Source organism: Trachurus trachurus (genome assembly GCF_905171665.1).
Source record: "Trachurus trachurus genome assembly, chromosome: 12".
NCBI classification, from domain to species: Eukaryota; Metazoa; Chordata; class Actinopteri; order Carangiformes; family Carangidae; genus Trachurus; species Trachurus trachurus.
Window position 1 is genome coordinate 29,535,734 of NC_139908.1, and position 17,398 is coordinate 29,553,131.

General features: G+C 42.4%; 1 protein-coding gene across 1 annotated transcript in view; it reads right to left on the bottom strand.

The window, feature by feature from the left end:
* dnajc25 (DnaJ (Hsp40) homolog, subfamily C, member 25) overlaps positions 1–16,470 on the bottom strand; it is a 17,470-nt gene extending 1,000 nt beyond the window's left edge. Inside the window, exons 1-4 of the mRNA XM_083983464.1 lie at positions 16,102–16,470; positions 14,160–14,312; positions 10,432–10,802; positions 6,892–6,991 (exon numbers count right to left, since the gene is read on the bottom strand). Coding sequence (XP_083839590.1) covers positions 6,892–6,991; positions 10,432–10,802; positions 14,160–14,312; positions 16,102–16,443 — 966 coding nt within the window. The 5' untranslated portion in view covers positions 16,444–16,470. The remainder of the gene's footprint in view (positions 1–6,891; positions 6,992–10,431; positions 10,803–14,159; positions 14,313–16,101) is intronic.
* Between the last annotated feature and the right edge of the window lie 928 nt (positions 16,471–17,398).

Sequence of the window (17,398 nt, forward strand, 5' to 3'; positions counted from 1 at the left end):
ATTGTGCGCCTTTTCTACTTCTTCCCCGGTTGAAACCATACTGTACGGGTTGAAACATGGAGACTGCGGTGGAAATTATGAGCGGCATTTTCGAAGGCGTTATAGGTGCAAACACGGGCTCGTCTCGATGCTGGAGACCCTGTAGCAACCAAAAACGTAGTAACAGCCAATAACGTAATAATTTTGGCCATTTTAAATGTAATAAAGCCAATAATGTAATAATATTTTTGAGCCAATAACGTAATAACTTTTTGCCAAAAAAGCGGGGCAAGCAGTGGTTAAATTGCATTTAAAGGGACAGGCACTGAAACCAGCCGTTCTGAACAGGGCTGTTTTGAGAGGATGAAAAGAGCTGTGATGTTTGATTTGTTTTTTGGTGAAACACGGAAGTATATTTTTGGGGCTTTTTGCATTTAAAGCAGATATCAGTGGAATGTTTTTGTTAATATAAGTCCTAAATAGTCCTATTTTCCGTCAGCAATCACTTACATGAAGTATTTCAGCCTAAACACGAGTCTCTCCGTCACTCTGCTCTGCTGTAACCCGAGGAGAAAATTTTCCTTGTGGGATACAAGTGTTATCCAATGAGGAGAGAGAACGGCATGAAGGGCTGTGTGTGCAGCCAAGGGATGCGCGTGAATGTGGTGACGTAGCACGAGGACCAATTGATGCCTGACAAGGGCGGGGGCTGCTAACTCATGGTGCGTTCAAAGAAACTCGTACTTTGTGTTTTTCCTTCCTGTGAAGTCATACCAGTTCGATCTGGTACGAGTTCACGGGTCGGAAGTTACGAGTGGCCGTTATAGGGAACTTTCACAGACAACAGGATGGTAAAAACACGAGCTACGGGTTACCTGGAACGCTACCAAGTCGTAGTTGTGACTTGAAGCTGTAACTTACGGTTTCAAAAGCCTGCCTTGAACGCAGCATTAGCCGAAACGGCCGTGAAGCTGATATCTGCTTTAAGTGAGGATAGTAGAGAGACACAGGAAATAGGGAGGCAAACGGGGGGGGGGGGGGGGGGGGGGGGGGGCTGCTCAACCCACTGAGCTATACAGGTTTTTTACTTTTCCACCAGGGGTAGTACCTGTTTTTTGTTTTTTTTGGTAACACCTCGGAGTTTCCGAGCCAGCTGAGCCGATACTAAAATATGATGTCAACCGACGCTGTTCTTTGTGAGAGACTGTTGCGGGCCCAAACGAAACTGTGGCGGCTAATTAATGGGAAACACTGGTATAGTATGTCGTTTCCAATACAGCCACAGTGTCACTGTCACAACATCAGCTACACGCTCCCACACCAGCTTGGCTGATGGCTACAATTACCCTGATGGCTGCAACGGCCATTCTATCACTAATGACTTTTATTCCTTGATCCTGCCTCAAGTTCCTTTAACGAGGAATTCTGCTCTCCCAGCATACAACTACGTCAATATTTTCTGGTAGCTTCTCATCACAGTCCGCACCTTGCAGAGTTTGAGCTGCACCTCAGTTTCACTTGTTTTCATTTGACAGAGTTTCACACAGAACTTTCTGGTGGAGTCTTTCCATGTTTCTCCTTCTGCGACAGTAAAAAGGGAACATTTAAATTTTTTCAGACAAGACAATTGTCTCATAAACTATTCGATTTTTTGAACAGAACAACTATTATTTACACTGAGCACAAAATGTACTTTTGTTATATTTGAGTGAGACCAAAACTATTATTGTGAATAATTCCTTAGTTTCAGGTGCCTACCTCATTTTATTTAAATGTAGCTATGTTTGATGCCAGAGACAAATGAAGGAAAGAAAAACCTAAAAAACCTTAAAGGTACATTGTGTAACTTCTCCTGTTATCTATTCATGAAAATTGATTATTTCGTTCAAAAGTCTGTTTTTCATTAATCAGTAATCCCCCCCCATCAACAAAGTGAAGTGTTCCTTTCAGCTCTGAATGAGCCGTTCATATTATTCATATCTCCATGGAGCGGGTAAGCTCGGTGCTGGCTGCCATGTGGTGTCGCCATGTTTTTACGTTCAGTGGCAGCGTGACGGTAGGAAACAACGGAAACTCAGCGGAGACACCGGAGCTGTCGGCTCAGGTCGAGGTGGCGCAGTAACGCTGCATATTTCATTAAAGGTTTAATGAACTTGAATGAATTTTAGTTAGCATATACAGTACAGGCCAAAAGTTTGGACACACCTTCTCATTCAATGTGTTTCCTTTATTCTCACTGAAGGCACCAAAACTATGAATGAACACATGTGGAATTAACAAAAAAAGTGTGAAATAACTAAAAACATGTCTTGTCTTCTTTGTCTTATCTTTCTTCTTTTCTTCTTCCTCTCCTTCTTCCTCCTCCTCCTCTATCTCTGACCCCACCAATTCTAGTTTCTTCAAAGTAGCCCCCCTTTGCTCTGATCACTGCTTTTTGCTCTTGGCATTCTCTTGATGAGCTTCAAGAGGTGAACCTGACCTGAACATGGTTTTCACTTCATAGGTGTGCCTTGTCAGGGTTCATTAGTGGGATTTCAGTGAGAATCTACAATGTAAATAGTCATGGAAATAAAGGAAATGCATTGAGTGTGTCCAAACTTTTGGCCTGTACTGTACCTTAACACTTCAAGCTGAAAGCTAATGATTGTTATATAACAGCAGCTGCATGCTGGTGCGATAAGCTGTATGTTTTACATTCAATTTACGTATGATCCGATTAGTCGACTAATCGAAAAAAATAATTGGTGACTAATCGACTATCAAAATAATCGTTTGTGGAAGCCCTAATATTGGGGTGTCGAATTGTTTTCTTGCAATTTAAGGTGTTTCCATTGATTTTTGTACTAAATCGCAAAATAGAACGACATCCATCCTTCATCTTAACCAGGGTTTTTTCTGCATTATAAATTTTGAGGCGGCCGCCTCGCTGAAATTGTCTGCCGCCGCGCTGGAATCTTGATTGAAAATCAATGTAGTTCTATGGAAGCTCAGTGGCGCTGTTTTCAACTCGGTTCAACTCGACCGCAGCAGAAAGGGTGCGTTTGATTTCAGCTCCGGGCTACAAGATGACGTTGATGCGCTGCTTGTGTGGCCGCGGGGGCGGGGCTCATTGGGGCTCCGCTCCGTTCAAATGTTGTGCTGAGCGTGAACGCACCCCACCGGCACAGAGCGTGAAGAGAGAGAGGAGGAGACAGAAGTACTGCGAAGTGAGTTTAGTGCGTTAGCGAGGTATGTTGAGTCTAAAGCCAGGCTCTCCTGTACTACAAAGGTGGCTCTCTTTTAACCCGTGGTACCATGGTAACTTATCAGGGATGCAAACGGGTCAGGAGGGGAGGGGGGGGGTTGCTCACCATTAACAATATCACGGAAAAGTCCATTTCCAGTAGTTCAACCCCAACCAAGTATTGAGTGCATATAGATAGACATAGTTTTCAGAAGGCCAACATTTCTATATTAAAAATGCTTAAAAAAATTTTTTTTTGCAATATTTCAATTTTGGAGATACTGAATTTTAGGTCTTCACTGAATGTTAGTCATAATTATTACTATTAAAATAAACTGAATAAACAAAGGCATGGGATGTTTCATTCAGTGTGTAATGGACATACTGTATAGGTCTATATAATGTGTTAGTTTCACTTTTTGAATTGAACACATTCTACATCGCGGAGGCGACGTCTTTCCACTTAGGGCTTCCTTCACCTCTGAAACGGGGCAGAGCTCCGTGGAAACACCTGCCTGACACAGCAACGTAGGGAACCGTGCATGTCGGCGGCGCACAGCTCCACGGACATGCACGTGGGGAAAAACGGCACCAAATGCACGCGGATACACGCCGCTTTGGGTAACGAGCACGCACGTTGCACGTCTACATTGGAGGTAGGCTGTTATCAGTATAATCAGAGGCAACCATGAATGAGTTTGCCTCAGTTTCACGTGATTGTCACTGTCAGCCTGTTAGAAAAACATTTTACTGACCCCAGCTGAGCCGCTGAGACCCCCCCCCCCTCCCAAAAACAAAAACTCTTTGGATCTAAACGATTCACACAAGTCACCTAATTGGTCATGAAAAAAGCGAGTTGCGCTTTTCGGCGCGCTGTTTGCATCCCTGACTTATGCTTAGCTCATGACCTGGTCCCGACCAGGTTATGTTCAGAGTTTCATCCTAAAATCGGCTGTAAAAGCTTGTTGTTTCATTATTTAACTCATTTACAGCTGGCGTCAGCTTCACTGTGAAAGTCCAGTGGAGCTGGATCAGAACGGAGCGTTGGACCGGAGGGAGAGATCTGTTTACTTTCTCTCTGATCGTCTCCGCCGAGAGTTGTCTCGGCCTACAGATGTTCAGCTGAGGGAATACACTCCTCACCCGTTGAGCTGAGCGTCCGGAGCTCATTATAGACTATAGCCTATATATTTCACTTTTATATACAGTCACCGCTGAAAGAAGTCGTGCGCTCGCAGCAGGACAGATAATCAGATGGATAATCGGTAAAGTTAATAATTTCACTTAATGTGGCGATTAAATCCGATGTTCCAATCGCCTGTTATAGTATCCGTGTTGCTCAAACGCAAATCTTGAATAGGTCTCCGCTGTTTTCACATTTAAAAAGGTCTTTGTTGTCTTTGTACAGAGACAACGCACACCAGCCTCGCTTTCAATAAAACACTGACTCGCATTCCATAATTGCGATCAGTGAAATATATGACAACAATAAAATACAATTTAAAAATGAGAGTTGTTGTCGCTCTAGTTGATTTAGTTTTTAATGGATAAAAGCTTCATATTTAAAAGTAGCACATGTAGAGCTGTCAGAAATTAAAAGCAGCCTCCTATCTTGTCATATTTGCAGCAACACTGATGCTTCAGGCTGCGATCGTGCTTTTTTGTATCACTCATACTCTCTCCATTAAAACAACCTGCTGCTCTTGGCTGAAATCAGCCTGTTGTCGCTCCATTTAGTGAGGAAGTAAAATCATATGACGCCAAACGTGAACGCGCACAGAGCATGAAACTGAGAGCCGGACATTAGGTACAAACCAAGATGATAACCAGCTTCGTAGTACCGCGTTAACTCGGACCGGGGCTTGAGGTTTTGTTGAGCTGGTGGAACACAACGCCTGGCTATGTTGAGCCTCCTTCGCAGTACAGGAGTCTGTGTTTTTTTTCCTCTGCCTTTATTTTGAAAGGATCAACCATATTAACTTTTTATCGATCTGTCCGTGAAGGTTCTCAGTCATCCAGGTCATCTTATTCATGTGGAGTTGTAGTAAAAAGCAACTGGACTTGCTTGAAGACGTTTCACCCCTCATCCAAGAGGCTTCTTCAGTTCTGAGACTAATGCCAGAAACCCAGGTATTTAAACCCAGAGTGGGTGGTCCTGTGATTGGTTTCTAGTGAAACCAAAGTCACATGGCCACTTTTTATCGATATTCATGATATTTAATCGAATTTTACTGTGTAGTGGAAAACGGCCATGATAGGCTTCACATAATGAAGTCCAGCTGGTTTGGAAAGAACAGGACAAAGTGAAAGTAAATAAAGTAGCGACACAACAATATTTGATTTCGAGCGTAGAAACAGACGTGAAAACGGGTCATGGGTGAAAAAGGTGAGAAGGATCCGACCCCTGTAGGGGGGCCCGGGGGCATGCTCCCCCGTAAGAACATTTTTAATATTTCATATTTGAAAGCATTAATCTGATGCATTTGCATGAGTTATGAGTTTATAATAAAGTATGGTCACATTATGCTATATAAAAACCGGTACCAACATGTTTTTTGATAATTTTCCAAATACTAAGAGAACACAAAAAATGTAATTATTGACTTTATTTTAATAGAAAATCTTAGAACTATTATGCATCAGTAAATAATCAATCCCTGCTGCTGCAGGATTAAAATTGATATTTCCATCAATATTAATCTGAACTCTTCCTAAATTAAAACATTAGTGGTCTGTTTAAAAATGAATATCAACTGGTTTTCTTTGCATTATTTGAGGTCTGAAAACACTGCATCTTTATTTGTTATTTTGACCAGTTGTAATTTTTGGGAGAAATTATTATCAGTAGTTTATAAAATTAAACATAAACAATCATTTTACTCAAACACACACCTATTGTTTCCCATACGTAGACCAATGTGTGGTGCACTTTTTCTATACAGTCTATGGTGGTGCAGTGCCACAGAATCAAGACCAAGCCACAAATTGACTCTGCTCTCTCTTGAGAGAGAGAGAGAGAGAAGTGCGCATGCATGCTAGTAAAAACCAAACTTATCAACCAGCAGTGTTTGCATTAATTAACGAGTCTGTGGCGGCCGTCTCTCTCTAGCACGTTGGTGCACACACAAACACACAAACACACAAACGCAGGCACATGGACAGGTCGCGCTGTAACAGCTCAAATTACAATGCGGCGACTTCGCAGCAGCGTCACCGCTGCCGCTGCTCTGGACTGCACAGTACAATTCACAACCCAATCAGGTGCTCTCGCGCTTGTGGGTGTTTTTACTTCTACTTTTTTTCCTCTTCTCAATTCAACACTTTCGTAATCTATACCTCCAAATCCTGATCACTTGCCACTTAAACCCCCCCCCCCCCCCCCCCCAAAAAAAAATATTTTCTCATCGGATCTGCACGATTCACGTAGGTAATCTATTTTGGTTTCAAAACGGCGAATTTCGCCGAAAGGTGAGTGATTTTCATGCCTGGTAGAAATAATATTTTAGAATGAGTTCTGCCGCTGAATGAATAAAACAAACATTACATTTCAGAAACACTAAAACATTAAATTATTTAAAAATAAAACACCTGGGAAAACTGTTGCATTAAATGTTTAAACAGTGCTGCACAAGTTACAGGAACAACAGTGGGAGCTGAGATTTGTAAATGGGTGGAGCTGAGACACCCACCTCGTAGTTTTCTTTGATCCACAGATGTTTCTCCAGGAAGGACTGTCTGGTGTGTTCATCCAGACTGTCAAACTGAGACTGAGACATCTTCATGTTCCTCCTGAGGGTCAGAACACACACGCTGCTGTGAGACATTCACTGTCACAGTGCACATGATGTGGCTGCAACAGACTGTGTTGTGGTAAAGCATGTTATCGTCAGTTGTGATACTCATCTTTCATTAATAATGACTAGGGCTGCCCCCAAATAGTCGACCAAAATATCATTAGCCGACCAAGATTTCATTGGAGAAAAAAAAAAAAGACATTTGGAGCCGTGTCTTGTCAAAATTAAGTCAAAATCAATATGACTGAACTGTAGTGTAGGCTTTATGAAAGGCTATAGGGCTTTTAATTTGAAGGGCCAGATATAGGAAGTCGTGACGTTCACTGCTGTCAGTTTTTGTTGTTGTTGTTGTTGTGGTTACACGGCACGGCAGGTCCCTACTTTTTTTCTTCCAGACAAACTGGTTTAGAGACTCCGCTGTGAAAGCGCATGTCACTGCTGTTTTCGGGTTATTAGCGATTAGCGGGTGCTGTCGTGAGCCCCGGTCCCGTCCCACAGCGCTCACCGGCACTCAGTCTCACAGTGCCATGGTAGTCCCCGCTGCAGCCCATATAGTTTTAGGAGTAGGTTCGTTACCTTTAATTGTCGGTGCAAACTATTTTTAGAACGGCGGAGCAGAGCCGTGAGCTGCTCAGAGCTACGCTACGGAGTCTCATGGGATTTCTTGGTTTCCCTCATCAAACTCATCAAATACACAATCCAACAACTCCACAACGCTCTGGTGGACAAGTTGTGACCTGCACATTCACCATGCTATGAGATAATAACACAACATTACCACACAGAGTTGTTTTAGAGGGAAATTCATGCAAAACAGCTGATGCGCGTTGCCTTCAGGGACAGTTTTTCAGCAAGCAGTCTCTGTATTTGCCTCGAAAACAACTCCTTCTCGTAACGTTCCGTTATTATCTCATAGCGTGGTGAATGTGCAGCTCTGAGCAGCTTGCGGCTCTGCTCCGCCATTCTAAAAATAGCTTGCACCAACAATTAAAGGTAACGAACCTGCTGCTAAGGTGTTATGGCAAAGGGCCAATTTGCCAAAATGTTGAACTATCCCTTTAAGACATAGGTGTCTGAGGAAGCTTTAGGATTTTTGTCAAGGCATACTGACCAAAAATATGTAACTGAGTAATGGGAAAGTTGCAGAATGACACACTCACAGCTGCCTACGTGCCCATGGCTCTAGACAGAGGAGCAGCATGGCAGTAAATGACAGTAACACACTGGTAGACAGTTGTCGCCTTGTCTGATTGTCTGTGACAGACTGTGTGCTGCTCATATGTTACTGGAATCTAGGGCTGACCCAACTATCATATTTTGATAATCGAAGCTTCGCAGGCATAAAATCAATTTTAATCGAAGCTTCGACGGCCGGTGGGGTGCGCGGTCGTAGCGGAAATAATGAAAGTAATGGCAAACAAACACTGCATATCTCCATAATCTGGCAGGTTTCCAGGATGCCTACTCATTTTAATGTAACAATTGCCGATGAGAACTGATGTCAAAAAGGAAAAAAGGAAGAAAAAAAAAACAATCGATCACGGACTTAAAGATCGATTACCATGGCAACGAACGAAGCTTCGAAGCTTCGATTTTTTGGGGTCAGCCCTACTGGAATCAATACGATACTGTAGATCTGTCAGGCTCCAAGAGGCTGAGATACAACCTCTTGGCTTTCCCCTCTTTTTTCTACTCATTTTAATTTTTAAACTTATCAGCTATAGACCACTTCCTCTATGGAACATGGTGAACTCAACTGCTAAGCTGATAATGTGTTTTAGTGTTAGAGGTGGGCGATATACACTGCCCATCCAAGAAAAAAAGTCACCACTTGGATTCAACTAAGCCAACAGGTGACCACAGAGTTCAGACCTTAACCCAATTGAGAATCTTTGAAAATTATTGCATCTTTGGACAGGAATAAATGACATTGCATAAGCTTTTTTTTTTTTTCAACAGTACCAGTCCTGTACAGTACAGTAAGTATGGTACTGAAGTTACCATGGATGTGTTCTAGGACTGATGAGGACAGTACATGACTTATATGCAGGCTAACATAAGATTGTTTAATAGCATAGCCACAGCTCATAAGAGTGCTGGGTGTGCACAGTCGCAGGGTAATGTGGGAACATTTCACAAAACATGAAATGCATCTTTGACTTTTTGAATGAACATTTCCACACCACGGGTCAGTCACCCTTAGGGATGGGAACTTTTCACTGATAGAACACTGATCAGAGGTATTGTTCAGTTTAATTCATAAGATTCAGATAAAAAAGTTAAAAAAGGATTTGATGTGTTTAATTTCATGTATTTCATGATGTTTCATTGGAGTAAGTTAAAAATAAGTTGAGTCAAATAGCAGTACCGCCATCTACTGGCTGATTTTGGTTCAGCGGCTAGGCTTTGTCAATGTTGAATAAAAACAAAGAAAAACACGCACTCTCCAACAAAACTCTCAGGAACAAACTAAAGAGGTGCACGGCCAAAAGATAAACTTAAAGAAACAGAAGAAAGGCCGGCAGCACTCGTGTCCTTCTCATTGTCCTTTATTGCATACTGCGTCTGCGCTTAACATGCACGTTAACATGCGCTTAACGCCGACGCAGTATGCAATAAAGGACAATGAGAAGGACACGAATGTTGAATAAAACCTTTATCCAGGAAGTGACAGAAAAACAACAACAAAGAAGTTCAGAGCAGCACATTTGCCAGCTTCTAGCTATGACTAGCCACTCCAGCATACATCTTCCAGTTGCATCGTCGGTATGTGTTGTTTACATGTGAATTTATGGTTATATGCTTGAGTCTGAAGTGGCAAATATTACATTGTGTACTTATTTGTGTTATCATGTGTTTAGCCTACTTTATGCATCTCCATAAATATTAAAATATTCATGACTGTATTATTTTGTTTATATCTTTAGTTCCACACTTTACTTCATCAATAAATCTGGCAAAGATGATACAGTACCGATACCTGCTTCCTGGGATGCAACAGTACCTGTTTTTGGTAGTTTTTTTTTAAATATATGTGTGGTAATTAAAGTTATTTGACTTACTATGAAAAAATAGTTAAAACTTGAATATTTATTGTTATGGATCAGTGCAAATGCTCTGTGCATCAGCAGGACACTCCTCCACTGTCTCACAGACATGAGGGTGCGTTCAGGTACCAAAATGTGGTACCGTTTGATTTTATGTGAATCATTAGTCAGAATTACTGTGGGAATTTGGTTGGTACTAATAAAAGTACTGATTTCGGTACTTATCCCTGTCGAATGTCTATTTTGGAGGTGTGTGTGTGTGTGTGTGTGTGTGAGTGCCATTTGTTTGGCATCAGGAATCATAGCATTTCACTGGTATTTGCATGAAATAATTTTTTGGGGGGTGGCGTTATGACGTTTCCATGGTAGCCTCTGCATGCGAACTGACCTGATGACGTAGAGCTTCTCCTCGTCTCCATACTCCTCCCTGCATATGGTGAAGCGGTAAATCCAGGAGACGTACCAGCTCACGTAGTTGGTCAGATAGTAGGGGAAGAGCACGATCTGACACAGCAGAATGTCTGACAGGTTGGGCTTCTGGTAGCCCCCTTTAATGTCGATCTTAGTTTTGATGATGTCGCGGATCACCTCCTCCTCCTGCTCCCGCACCTCCTCCTTGGACCGGCGGTTCTTACCCTTCTCTTTGGTGCGGTTGAGGAGGCCCTGCTGCTTGGCTATCTCCATGGCCTGGATTCTGTATTTGGGGACCGTCACCAGGTAGTTGATGGCCTCGTTGTAGCTGCTGTTCCAGCTGTAGTACTGGAAGAGAGAGGGAGGGCTCTGTGTTAATGGCTTTTACCCAGAGATGTCCCAATCACATTTTTTTGCCTCAGAGAGAGAGATAAGAATTCTGTTCTTAATTTGCTTGCCTGGTTAAATAAAGGTTAAATAAATAAATAAAAAAGAGTCATTTGATTTTGAGTATCTGCCGATACAGAGTCCCAATTTGATACTTTGGCAATGCAGTAAAAAAAAGAACCTGAAGATCAAGACCGTGGGGGCGGTGTTAAGCTCAGTTGGTAGAGCACCCGCCCCATGTGTTGAGGCTATAGTCCTCACTGCAGGCGACCCCGGTTTGAATCCCGTGCCGAGCGGCCCTATCCTGCGTGTCATTCCCCCTCTCTGCCTCCCATTTCCTGTCACTCTCTCAACTCTCCTGTCAATTAAAGGCAAAAAAGCCCCAAACAATATATAATAAAAAGAAGAAAAAAAAAGAGAACAAGACTTTGCACTTTCCTCGCCATGTCTGCAGTGTACAGGTGCATCTCAATAAATTCAAGTATCATGGAAAAGTTTATTTATGCAAGTAATTCAATTCAAAAAATAAAACCAATACATTATATAGATCCATTACACACAGAATGAAACATTTCATGTCTTTTATATATTTACTTTCTTTTATTTATAATTATATGGCTTACATTTAATGAAGACCTGAAATTAAAGCAGAAGTAAGCGGAATGTTTGTGTTAATATAAGTCTTAAATAGTTGTATCTTCCGACAGCAATCACTTATATAGAGTGTTTGGTCTGAAACACGGGTCTGTCAGTCACTCTGCTCTGCTCTGAGCCGAGGAGAAAACTTTCCTTGTATCCTACAACCTTTATCCAATGAGGAGAGAGAACGGCATAAAGGGGCGGTCCTCTCTGTGTGTGCAGCCAAGGGATGCGCGTGAATGTGGTGACGTAGGGACGAGGGCGGGGACTGCTAACTCCATCAGCTGACAGGAAGTTAGCTAAAACCACCGGATGGCTGACTTCTGCTTTAAGGGTTTCAAAAAATGTAAATATTACCACAACCCACTGGGTTGAGCTCCATATACATGCATGTTGTTTCCCCGCCCCGTCCCCACATTTCCTGTCTCTCTAAACTGTCCTGTCAATTAAAGACAAAAAGCACAAAAAAACAAGCAAACAAAACCTATTGATCCAAGCATAACAGTGAGATGGGATGGGCAGTGGTTACATTTCTTTCTATATATTTGTCATTTTTTGTCATTTTACAAAAAACAGAAAAAGTGGTTGAATCAGCTAATTATACTGTACGTGATTTTGTGTTTTGGGGCCTAATATGTTCATAAAGTATGTAAAAGTGAATAGTCGTCAGATCATAGGTTTTTATTCATTTATTAAATTATTCATGAACAGTCAAATAGGCCAGACCTTTATAGGGTTTAACTGTGCTGAATGAATGAATGAATTCTTGAATTCTGAGGGAATGGCGTCGTATAGCTCACTGGGCAAAGCAGGAGCCCTATACACAGAGGCTAGGGTTCAAATCCCCTGGTGGCCCCTTTGCTGCACGTCAGTCACCCTTTCTCTGTCTCTGCATTTCCTGTCCCTCTCTATCCTTTTAAAGTCCCCCTCCCGCGACCCTTTTTGGTTATTTTAAAACATTCTCTCTGGTCTTTAAATTGTGATTAATTAAGTTTTTAGCCAAAATCACAAAACCTGTGCCATTTCCCAGGGCTCTTCTTCTGCACAGCACCAGCAGCTCATTAGCAATGCACCTCATGGGCTCTATGCACAGCTCCACTACTTCCTGAACTTAAGGCAGCTCCTTTATTTCCTGTCTTACATTATTGGACAAACTGACAAACTGATTAATCCAGGTGTGTCTGAGTAGTCCAGGGGTGGGCAATTCTTTTTTCCAGAGGGCCACACTGACTCCAATAAAGTGAGTGAAGGGCCACACGATTCGAAATCAAATTGAAACATCAAATATTTATTGCTGAATTATATATAATTATATATTAGCCTTTATAACTACATATATTTGGTGGAAATGATTGCATTACAATAGGCTGACAGCCCACAATCCATGTAATCGCATTTTCAACTTATATCCATCACAGATCACTGAAGAAACATGCTGTATTATGATATAAATATGGACTCAAGGCAGATTGTTTTATCAAAACTTACTGACCATAAATGACTGCACCAATTAATAATGTTCACAGACACCTCAATATTATAATTAAGCACTCAGATCCTTTTCAGTTCTGATTCAGTGAGACTGTTCTATTTGTATGTAGATAACCTTTTATTTATGAACAAACACAATACTCCTTTGCTGCTGCCTAACAGCACCAACATGAAAAAAAAAAGACTGATTTGATTACAAGCGTAGCCATTGGTGGATGGAGGCTTCAGACCCACGTGGCTACAATCAGTCATATGGTCGATCACGTCAGAAAACCCAGCGATCTCATAAAATGCTCTTTTAATCACAGTTTGATCAACCTTAGTGTTTGGGAAATAATAATTAGGTGCCGTGATGGGGCTTTGTAACCGTCAGCAGTTATGATTCGGCTGACGGAGGGTTGTGAAACACCGGCCCGGTCCCGCGGTCTAGGCTACCGCTGACAGGTCGCGGTGATCAGAAACTCCACTGTGGAGAAAACCTGCACCAGAGCGGCTCCTCTCTCTCCTCCGTCGGAGCTCTGGTGTCAGACAGAGAAAGAGACTGAGTAGCCGTCTGTCTTCTACCTGGAGGAGGTTACGTTCTGTCTGCGATGTGCAGGCTCCTGTTCTAACAGGGCTGTCACTGTTTCAAACAGCTGATTAGTGCGCATCAACGTAATAAAAGCATTCGGGTCATAATAGCAGTTCGGCTCGCGGACCCGGCCCGCATGCCGTAAAATGCCCATGTATGGAGTAGTCACAATGGTATAATGGTATAATAATCAGTTTGTCCAATAATGTAAGACAGGAAATAAAGGAGCTGCCTTAAATTCAGGAAGTAGTGGAGCTGTGCATAGAGCCCATTAGCAATGCACCTCTGGAGGGTGGGCGGAGACTGCCCAAATACCAAAAAGTACTCTGAAGTACACAAACCATTAAATTAGCTAAATACAATTCAAGATTTATTGTGTAAAACTTCAATAGAAAAATGCTAAACTTTCTCTCTCATTACATCCACCTCTGACAAACAAGAAGAAATGTCACCTGAGTTTTTTATCCCAATGGGATCAGAACTTTCCTTAAAGAATAAGAAACAAGAAATGTAGAACATCACCATGGTGAATGTGTTATCCTGAGTCAAAGTTGTACCACATGTTACAGAATGTTTGAGCGGCTGGTCTGTGAAGCTGTTGGAAGCTGCAGTCTCACCTGAAAAATGGAGATGGCACAGATGGTGACGAGGATAACGACCCTGACGTCCACTTTGGGGGTGAGCTGTCGGCGGTAGTAGGTGTAGTAATGCTGATAGTACTCCTCTGGATGGTCCAGCATGTAGTCGTAGTCCCGCCGGGTGTCCTCGTCCTGCAGGCAACGAGACAAGGAGGCATCAGGGCTGATTTTTCATTTCTGGATTGGAAGAAATAATCAACTTTCCATTTCATAATGTTATTAAAATTGCTTGATGCGAACATTTCGATACACACGCTGTGGGCAAATTACATGGTTTGATGATTTTTAAGGGTGAAACAAAGTAAGTGCTCTAAAAATAACACATCAAACCCACAACTTTCTTCACTTGTAGTGCACTTTTTCAATCTCATGTCATAATTGTGTCATAATTCTTGACTTCAAAAACGTTTTATCCTCGTGTGTGAAGTCACGTTCAACCATACCGACTACTTTCTTGCCTTTGTGTAACTACACTTTATTAGAGATGGTGCCGATCGATCAGCAACTGATCGGATCGGGCCGATATGATAAAAAAACGATCGATCAGGAAATCCAATCAAAGGTTAAAATCACAGATCCGATCGCATTATCCACCTTTTTCCGAACGTCAAAAACGTAAGCCGGTTTTGACCATAGATGACGTTCGGAAACTTGTGGATACATACAGCAGGGTTTCCCTGCCGCATCCACACATGCAGACGGTAAAATAAGGCTGCTGTATCACAACTGTGTGTAACAGCCTATTGATCATGTGAAGCATGCACGAGAGGGAGCGAGCGTCTCTCTCCCTCTCTCTCTGCGTGTGTGTGACTGGCAGCATAGACAGCTGCATCACCATGACGCCCAATAGCCGCATTTGCTGGGATTAAAGTTCTCCGTCGCAACAACGGATTTCGACCAGTGTGTGTGTGTGAGACACACGCAAAGCGCCGCGATCCTCCGCGGCCGGCTCGCGCCGTGCAGCGATCGTTTCGGCGTCTGGTCTATTTTGTGCGTGAGTGAGAGAGAACCCGGTCCGAATCCCGCGGCTGGATTCCAAACAAAATGCTCCTTACGCTGTCAAAACAGGCTCGTTACTTGTTTCAACCTTATTGACATATAGATGCACAAATAAGCGATAGAAAACAATTTAAGTTCATTTCAGAGCCTGTACTTTCTTACTACTTGAGTAAAGGAGTTGAATCAGTACTTCTACTTTTGCCAGGGTATTTTTGCATGAGTGGATGAATTAATGGGGGAAAAAAAAGAGTAAAAAAAATAAAAAATAAAATATATTAATAATATCGTCCCATGTGATCGATCGGTTCTGATCGGTTATCTGATCGGTGAGGCTTTAGGTCATCAGTGATCGGTATCAGTCCCAAAAAACCTGATCGGACCATCTCTACACTTTATTCTTGTTTTATGATTCATTTTGTCTTTGTTTGTTGTGTTCTTTCTTTTCTTGTTAAACACTTTTTTAAGAAAGGTGCTATAATAAAATTATTGTCAAAGTTATCTATATTCTCTGATGTATAGTTTATCATTCTGCCTCCTCAATTTTACATTGACAGTATAATATAATTTGTTAAACCTTGTACTGAATCTAGAGCTCTTCTGTCTTCTTGAGGCTTGTATATAATTGTTCTTACACTGCTGTAAAGAAGCAGCAGTGGCCTCCTGAGATGTTGAGGTGATGACAGTACAAAACACGGCAATACAGTGATGAGAAAGGCTACAGTTACTTTTCTAACACGTTACTATTGTCCCTGTAGTCCAGTTTTATTTACTCTTTATATTTCTGCAGTTGTCTGTTTCTACAGTCAGGATGGTTTTTACATATTAAAACTTCATCAAAGCAGCATTTCCACTGGTTTCCTGCTCATGTGGCTGCCGGAGGAGGAAGTGTGTTGAGGTAACTTCCACACGGACTTGGACGAACCTTTAACGTCTCGTACGCGGTCACGACGAGCAGGAACCTTTTCTGTGCGGACTCCTGGGTCTCTCCCTCCAGGCCGGGCTCCCCCGACCTGAACCGGTCCGGGTGGTACCGGCGAGCCAGCTGCCGGTAAGCCCGGGCTACCTCGGCTTTGGAGGCCTCCCGGGTGACGCCGAGCACATCATAGCAGACCTCCGTGCCGCAGTACAGGCCCTCTACCAGCGCCGTGACCGCCGGCAGGGACGACACGGACAACACAAGCACCGCGAGCTGCCACCAAGACGTCGACCCCCGCGGACAGCCGGAGGACCGTCCGCCGCAGCTCTGCTCGGTGGACGCTGCCATGTCCGTCTACCAGCTGCTGCTGCCAGTGGAGCGCAGGCTGCCCAGTCGCACGCTGTTTGCGTCATCATGATACGCCGGAAAGGAAAGATGACGTATCAGAGCTCTTTTACGGAATGATTCCCTCAAGGATAATAAAGCCCCAGGAGATGATGGGATAACAGGGGAATTTTACAAATGCTTTAAACAAGCAATCGCCCCATTTTTAGTTGGTCTATTTGAGGAGGCTCTAGATAAAGAAGAACTGCCCCACACTTTAAGACAGGGACTGATCAAACTAATTCCAAAACCAAAAAAAGATAAATTAAACTGGAGACCTATTAGTTTATTGAATAATGATGCAAAGCTGTTTGCTCTCATCTTTGCCAGAAGAATAAAAAATAGGATTAGATGATATTATTGATGAGGAGCAATCTGGCTTTATGCCAGGGAGAAATATTGTAAATAATATTTGTTTGATTTTGAACATGATAGATTATAATGAATTTATACCTGATGAAAGTTTTATTTTATTTGTCGACTTCTATAAAGCATTCGACACAGTTAATCACCAGTTTATGTTTAAAGTTATCCAATGTTTTGGTTTTGGAAATAGGTTTCTGAGGGCAGTTCAAACACTTTATAGCCTAAAGGAAGTAACAGTTCAATTAAGGCAACAAATGGCACAACACCCAGATTTAATATTATTTGTGGAATCAGACAAGGTTGCCCACTAAGTCCTTTTTTGTTTTTGCTGGTCACACAAGTTATGGCAACACATATTTAAAAAAGCAACTTTCAGGGTATAAGAACCTTAGGTAGAGAATTCAAACTGTCTCAGTTAGCGGATGATACAGCAATTTTTGTATCCAATCAAAATGAACTCGACACAGCTGTGCAATGTATCAGAGAGTTTTCTGAGGTTTCTGGGTTGACAATGAATCTTAATAAATCTATGCTGTTTCCCCTTAAACATTGT